This window comes from Olea europaea, unplaced genomic scaffold (assembly GCF_002742605.1).
Source record: "Olea europaea var. sylvestris unplaced genomic scaffold, O_europaea_v1 scaffold264, whole genome shotgun sequence".
NCBI lineage: Eukaryota > Viridiplantae > Streptophyta > Magnoliopsida > Lamiales > Oleaceae > Olea > Olea europaea.
This window is the reverse complement of record NW_019244748.1, coordinates 113,727-122,186: the sequence shown is the minus strand read 5'-3', so window position 1 is coordinate 122,186 and position 8,460 is coordinate 113,727. Positions and strand designations below refer to the sequence as shown.

At 36.0% G+C, this 8,460-nt stretch overlaps 1 protein-coding gene across 1 annotated transcript; it reads right to left on the bottom strand.

The window, feature by feature from the left end:
- Nucleotides 1-3,142: 3,142 nt before the first annotated feature.
- On the bottom strand, nucleotides 3,143-4,728 carry LOC111383245. The gene is made up of 2 exons (XM_023007325.1): nucleotides 4,347-4,728; nucleotides 3,143-3,258 (listed from the first exon to the last, which is right to left on the bottom strand). Exons 1-2 carry the CDS (start codon nucleotides 4,726-4,728, stop codon nucleotides 3,143-3,145), a joined length of 498 nt encoding a protein of 165 aa, XP_022863093.1.
- Nucleotides 4,729-8,460: the final 3,732 nt, after the last annotated feature.

The following is an 8,460-nucleotide window of genomic DNA, read 5'->3' as shown; positions in this document are numbered from 1 at the left end:
ATTTTCCAATTTTGGCAATTTTTCATATTTTGTTAGATTTTAATTCTTTTCCAAATATTGGAGATTATGCTCGACTTTTGCATGATTTTTACCTAGTTTTCAGGTTTAGTATAAATAGGAGTTTCCATTCAATTGTTAAAAAACTTTTGACATTATTGATATTGAATTAAAGTGAGGCGTATTGTTTTCTCTTCATCGTTCTTCATTGAACAACTTCGTACTTATCAAGTATTAACTTGTGGCGTTCAAACAATCGGATTTAATTCTTGGATTGCGTGATCAAGGGATCTTTCAAGCGTCGTTCTTGTTGGGTTTTTTGGTTCGACTTTCTTTTGGATTAATCCTAAACTCTGGGATTAATTTGACTTTCTTGGGTTTGTCAATCTCGTTGTGGGTTTCGTAGCCAACGTTGCTACGGGGTTCTCATCAGTTTTGGCCCACAACCACATTTCAGAAAGCTCGCGTGGAAGGACAGGCACTTGCATACACATAATGCTTGGGTTATCAATTTTCAAAAAAATTTGTATAACTCTCTATACGGTATTTGTTTTAGGCCCATAATCACATTTCAAAAAGCTCGTGACGATTCAGAAAGCGGTTCACGTGGAAGAACAAGCACTTGCATACATGGAATGCTTGGATTGTCAGTTTTTGAAAAAATTGGCATAACTTTTGCATACGATATCCGTTTTGGGCCCATAACCACATTTCAGAAAGCTCACGATGATTTGGAACTAGTTTCACATGGAAGAACGGGCACATGCATCTACAAAATTCTTGGATTGTCAGTTTTCGAAAAAATGGCATAACTTTCGTATACAGTGTCCATTTTGGGCCCATAACCACATTTCGAAAGGCTCACGACAATTCAAAGAGAGATTTCAGGGAAAGAACCGGCAATTACTGTCACACCCCTGCTCATATACATAACTATCCATTAACCTATGTGGAAATAAAATTGATAACTCGACCTATACATAGAATTTCTCACTTTTTTCCCCCAGATAAAATGACATAAGCTATGTCTCTAAACCAAAATCATGTCGCCATAATCAAACATATATATTCTAAGATTGTAAACAAGTCTACATGCCATGTCAAAAGATATACAACACATGATAACCAACATACAACACAATAGGCCATAAGCGCAAAATAGCAGCCCACAAAATAACGCTACAGGTCATCATCCATGTACACCGAACTCTGGAATACCATAAGAGCTCCACAACTAGCCATGCTCTCTATGTAGTTCCAGGCTCACCTACAATGTAAGAACTACATAAGCCAATGCTTAGTAAGAAAATCATGCTCGTCATGAACATGAATGATAACGATATATGCAACTATGCCATTTACTTTAAACATTACGATAAAGAAGCATCATATTCCAATATTTATCAAAGTCGACTCGAAATCATTTCATTTGAAACCCTTCATTTCATTGGGTCCTTGACCCACCTACTATGCACCGAATAGAGCTCTGCATAATATCAATATCAATAATCAAATGGCCTACATGAAATTGACACCGACGAGTGGACCATCTTCTCGTGACCACTAGAGGCCCATCCCCTAACTACCCCTATGATCACCTAAGAAGTCTCCCACTTGGCAGCTCCAACAATCATAATATCACAAGGGCACAGTCGAGTGGTCCATCCTCCCATGATCACCAAAGGCCCATCCCCTATCTACCTTTGCAATCACCTAGGAAGTATCACTCGTGATGCCAAACATATCACATAAGCATGCCTCACATGCATCGGTGCACTAGTAGTGGTCAATAAAATATTTATAAAGAAAACTCACTTTGAAATCATGTTTCACATGCAGGATTTTCAACCATCAAAACATGTCCTGCATGCATATGAAAATGCCCATGAATGACATATTTAATGCAAATCGCTGTCCATAGGTATCGCAACCGCATACTCAACGACCATAACCATCATATGATGTACAATGAACTTCTTATCGAAGCTATGTGAATCTTCTGATATTACCACTTCACAATTACTAGGTTCTTTCATCGTAGTTGCAAATGGATTTTTACTTACCTTTCACCTTTGTGTGAGCAAGCTTCTACGGAGATTAGATCAATTTCCTTTTTCACTCGAAGTCAGAAAATCACATCTATTACCATTTAATATTAAAGAAAATCCTTAATTTAATAATCTTAACACAAAAAATCCCAAAATACACCCATTCTCACCAAAATAATTTAGACGAAATCATCATTTCAAGTTACCGATGGCTTTACAAACTAATCCCACAAATCTCGCTATTTCTCGAGTCAAATTATGAACATCAGTGTCATCCAATTGTTTTCGAAAACCTAGTACTCCTTAGAATCTATTTTCTAGGCCCAAGAGATGATTAATGGATATGTAGAGGTTGAAACCCCATTTAACAAGAAAATTGACAGAATCTATTTTTCAGGTTTCATCACCGTCCAACTACTTTTCCGAATCCAATGACTCCCAAATTTTTACTAAATTTCTATAACATGTATGTGAAGGTAATAATGTTCTAAATTCATGACAAGTAAAGTATTCTCAGCATCAAAATAGTCCATTTCCACGACACCAAAATCAGGCAGTTTTCATTATGATAGTTTTCGGTTTCCATTTTATTAGCATGTCACCAATCAGATTCCAGGCTATTAGAAGACCATTTATATCCTTCTAACTCCCATATAGAAACATTCATTTGCATAGATACAAGTTATATCTTAAGTATTATCTAAAATCAAAGTTTAAACCATCCAAATTCATCAATCAACACATCTCTATTCCTATTGGTTTCTTTCAGGTTCTTGTACTTGATTACCCCTCTCTTTTGCCATCATAAAATCATAAAAAACCCTTCTACTTAACCTCAAGTAAATTTATAGTTTTAAAATATTATAAAACACCAAAAAGAACTAAAGAAAAACTTCAAAACCGTGACTTAAACTAACCTTTACAAATTGCAATCCCAGCCTCTTATTTTTCTATCTCTCTTTGCTTCCTTTGTTCTCTCTTTCAGTTGGGGTCACTTGGGTACATATTTGGAGGTTTAAATGTCTTATCTAAGAGATATATAAGTATCCTCAAGGATTGGAGTTGTGAATGATGCTTAAGGATGAAGGAAAGTGTAATTAAAAGACAAGTATCCTCAAGCATGAGCTGTCCAAGCAGGAGGTGGATTTATGCAGCCAACTTTGACCTTTTCCTTCCCTTAAACGGTTCCATATGTGTCTTAGAAGATGTGTATCTATTATATAACAAGATATAATGGTTTAGAAGACGTGCTGGAGGCTTAAGGTTGAAGGAATTGAATGTTAGATTGACAAGTCCTCACAACTTACAAGTTAAGTAAGAGGTGTCTTCCTTGCAGCAACACTTGACTTTTCTCCTATTATATTTGGGTCTATTTATAACTTATAAGATATATATACATCCTATATTAAGTACTTAAGGAGTATGACACGAAATTGATGCCTTAATTCTATTGGAATTGGGCGTTAATATGGTAACTACCCCAAGCATGAGGTGTCCAAGCATGACAAGTCTTCATTGCAGCCATACTTGACTTTCAACCATTATATTTGGATGCATTTGTTATTTTTAAGATTTATATCCATCCTATATTAAGTCCTTAGGGAGTAGACACGAGATTGATGCCTTAAGGTTGAAGGAATTGATTGTTAAAATGACAAACACCTCTAGCACGAAGTGTTCAAGCATGAGGTGGTCACTTGTAGTAAAAATCTGATTTTATATCTACCTTTGTAGGTGCAATTCAAGTATCCTTGAATTATTTTAATGTGTTGAAAATCCAATTTACTTACCCTAAGATCCCAAAATATATTTTAGAACTAATTCCTCAATCGTTCATTTAATTACTTACCCAATTGATGCACGATTCTCGATTAATTTCCACAATTCGCACCTCAATATTTATAACGTTATATGAGACATATATTATTGCATCATGATCATGTTCCTTTATGTCTCGTTTCCCAAACATGTCAATTGCCTATCTAGAGTTTAAGGTGACCTCGATCAACCGAATGGAAGCTTGAACCTTTGTCAATGCTAATTTCGTACCTTCTCGATTTTTCATTGCTTACCAAACCAATTTCCAACATTTAGTTAACCTAATTTTCTATCATAGCTCAATATAAAATTCACCACCTTGGTCGAGGCACCATTTTAAGAGAAAGCAATTAGGAAATCAATGCAAATGACAATGTAATTAGCATGAAAATGCAGGAATCATATTGGCCATATGTATAACGTAAAGCTCGGGGTATTACATCCTTACTCACTATAAAAATTTCGTCCTCAAAATTTGCTTACCAAAAAGTTCAGGATATTTAACCCGCATTTCATCTTCTCTTTTCCAAGTAGCCTCTTCAGTTGATTGATTTTGCCACAATACCTTAACCAATGGAATTTTCTTGCTTCTCAGTTGCTTTATCTCTCGTTGAAGGATCTCTATCGGTTTTTCTTCATAAGTCAAATCTGGTTTTATCTCTACCGGTTCATTCCTCAGTACATGAGAAGGATTTCCAATGTACTCTCTTAGCATGGACACATGAAACACATTGTGCACTTGAGACACTGATGAAGGAAGATCAAGCTTGTAGGCAACATTTTCAATTCTCTCGATAATAGAAAATGGATCAATGTATCTTGGGCTTAATTTTCCTTTCTTTCCAAATCGCATAACCCCTTTCATCGGCACTACCTTCAAAAATACTTGGTCTCCGACTATGAATTCTAGTATTCTTCTTCTTTGATCTGCATAGCTTTTCTATCGGTCTTGAGCAGTTTGCATTCGCTGACATATTTGTATCACAACTTCAGCCATTTCACGAACCATCTCTGGTCCTAGCAATTTTCTTTCTCCAACATCATCCCAATAAACTGGAGATCTATATTTTCTACCATATAGTGCTTCATATGGAGCCATTCCAATTTTAGCATGATAACTATTATTGTATATGAATTCCACCGAAGGTAAAAATTTACTCCATTGGCCTTGGAAGTCTAATACACAAGCCCTCAACATATCTTCCAATATTTGTATTGTTCTTTCTGATTGTCCATCAGTCTGAGGATGATAACCTATGCTAAAAGATAACTGCATTCCCAAAGCCTTATGTAAGCTTCTCCAAAAGAGAGATAGAAACTTGAAATCCCTGTTTGAGATAATAGATAGTGGCACTCCATGAAGTCTGACTATTTCTTGAACATAAAGCTGAGCATATCGGTCCATGGAATAAGTGGAACAAACTGGAATGAAATGGGATGATTTTGTTAACCTATCCACAATAACCCAAATACTATCATATCCCTTAGTTGCTTTTGGTAATTTCACCACAAGGTCCATTGTGATTCTTTCCCATTTCCATTCTGGGATAGGTAATGGTTGTAAGGCTCTTGCTGGTCTTTGATGTTCAGCTTTTATCTGTTGACAGGTTAAACATTGTCCCACATATTCGGCTATCTCACCTTTCGTGTTCGGCCACCAATATTGCAACTTCAAATCTATATACATTTTAGTAGCTCCTAAATGAACAGAATATGGTGTCGTGTGAGCTTCAGATAAAATGTCCTCTCGGATATTTTCTACATCAGGTACATATAATCGTGCTCTAAATAGCAAGATAGCATCTACTGATATATGAAAATCTGAAGCCTTTCCATCATGTATATCATTCTTTATCTTGGAACAATAATCATCTTCCTGTTGCCCTTGCTGAATTTTATTCAATAAAGTTGGCTGAAGTGTCAACTCTGCAAGTTTGGCCTCTACAAATCCTTGTGACACAACTTCAATACCCATTTTCTGTAAATATATCAATTCTAATTTTTGAGTTACAATCACACTCGTAGCACTGGATGTGGACTTCCTACTCAATGCATAAGCTACAACATTAGCCTTACCAAGATGATAGCTTATAACACAATCATAATCTTTTACCAATTCTAGCCATCTTCTTTGTCTCATGTTCAATTCCTTTTGTGTAAATAGATATTTCAAACTTTTACGATCAGTGTAAATCTCACACCGCTCTCCATACAAATAATGCCTCCATATCTTAAGTGCAAATACAACTACGGCGAGTTCTGAGTCATGTGTAGGATAATTCTTTTCGTATTCTTTAAGTTGTCTAGAGGTATATGCAATGACTTTACCATTTTACATCAATACACATCCCAAACCATTCTTTAAAACATCACTATAAACCACAAAATTTCCAATACCAGATGGGATTGAAAGGATAGGGGCTGAAGTCAGTCTTTTCTTCAATTCCTAAAAACTTTGCTCACAAGCATCTATCCATTCAAACTTAGTACACTTCCTTGTTAATTTCATTAAAGAAGAAGCTATTTTTGAAAATCCTTTCACAAATCTACGATAATATCCAGCTAAATCCATAAAACTTCTGACCTCTGAAGGGTTTGTAGGTCATGGCCAATTATTAATAGCCTCTATTTTACTTGGATCCACTGATATGCCCTCACCTGATGCTACATGTCCCAAAAATACAACTCTATCGAACCAAAATTCACATTTCTTAAACTTAGCATATAACTACTTGTCCTTTAAGACCTGCAAAACTATTCTCAAGTGTTTAGTACGTTCTTCTTTAGTATGAGAATAAATAAGGATATCATCAATAAATACAATTACGAACTTATCGAGAAAGTTTCCAAATACCCTATTCATCAGATCCATAAAAGCTGTTGTGGCATTTGTTAACCCAAATGACATTACCAAAAACTCTTAATGACTGTATCTCGTACTAAATGCTATCTTAGAAATGTCATCTTCCTTTATTTTAAGTTGATGGTATCTAAATCGCAAATCAATTTTTGAAAATACAGATGCACTTTGAAGTTGATCAAACAAATCATCAATCCTCAGCTATGGGTATTTATTTTAATTGTCATCTTATTCAACTCTCGATAATCGATGCACAATCTCATTGTACCATCCTTCTTACGAACAAATAATACTAGTGTACCCCATGGGGGAAAAGCTAGGTCTAATAAAACCTTTATCTAAGAACTCTTGTAATTGTAACTTTAACTCTTTCAATTCAGTAGGGGCCATTCTATATGGAGCCTTGGAAATTGGAGATATTCCTGGAATTAAATCGATTACAAACTCTATCTAGTGGTACCCCAGGTAAATCATCAGGAAATACCTGTGGAAATTCTTGTACCATGAGCACATCACTAAGATTCGAATTGTGTTGTGCTTCATTAGCCATAACACTCATCAAATACCCTACACGCCCACTATCTAGTAACCTTTTTCTTTCAATACCGATATGTTTGGAACTCTAAAACCTTTTTCAATCCCAATGAATGTAAATGGCTCATTCTCCAAAGGTTGAAAGGTCAGTAACTTCCTCTTACAATCTATAATAGCTCGATATTTTGACAGCCAATCCACACCCAAAATTATATCATAATCTTCCACATCTAACACAATTAAATCTGCATAGAGCTCTCGATTCTCTATAAGGATCACACATGCTCTTACAATCAAACTGGTTTATTGTACATCTCTAGATGGAATAGTTACACTATAACTGACCTCTTGCATATCAGGTGTCCTACCCGACCTCCTCACATACTCAGTGGAAACAAATGAAAGCGTAGCTCCTGAATCAAATAATACAAGTACTGGGATACCAAAAATAGAGAATTTACCTATTACAACTGATGGATTTGCCTCGGCATCTGATCTTGTGATAGTAAACACCCTGGATAGTACCTTTTTCTGCTCCGTAGGATTTGGATTACCTGGGTATGCTCTAGCAAGATGTCCCACCTTTCCACAAACTTAACATGTCCTAGTCTCTGTAGGGCATGTTCCAGTATGCTGTCCACCACATATGGGACAAGATGGTTGTGCTGTTGAGGCTTTTCCTTAATCTATCCTTGGACGTTTGCCCTGATCCCAATGTTGTTGTCCTTGTCTCGATTGAAACTAAGGCTTCTGACTCTCCTTGGAAAACTCTTTTCTTATCATTTCTAGGCCACCGCTGTCCTTGACCTTGCCTAAATTGTCATCGAGTCTCTTGAGCATGACTAATTCTTTGTTCAGCTTGTTCTGCAACTAATGCTTTCTCCACAATTTGAGAATATGAAACATCTTAGATTCCTACCATGCTTACGTCTCTATATAGTTCTAGTCTTAGCCCTTCAAGAAATCTTTCTACCTTTAGTGTATTAGTATTAATCATGTGGGTAGCAAACCTTGATAGTTGTTTAAATTTATGAATAAACTCTCCCACCGTCATCTCTCCTTGTCTTAGCTGTATAAATTCATTCATCTTCATGGCTCGAACTAGGTAAAATATTTATTACAGAATAACTCTTTAAATCTCCCCCAAGTCATGGCACTAACTTCTTCAATGCTACTCATCATATCCCACTAGTGTCCACCTCA

What these genes read in the sequence shown, in the direction of transcription:
- LOC111383245 (XM_023007325.1), bottom strand. Translation starts at nt 4,728, where the DNA reads ATGAAAGGGGTTATGCGATTTGGAAAGAAAGGAAAATTAAGCCCAAGA. An exon ending in TAAATATCCTGAACTTTTTG is followed by an intron (nt 3,259 to 4,346) that starts GTAAGCAAATTT and finishes GTTATATAATAG; the next exon opens with ATACACATCTTCTAAGACAC.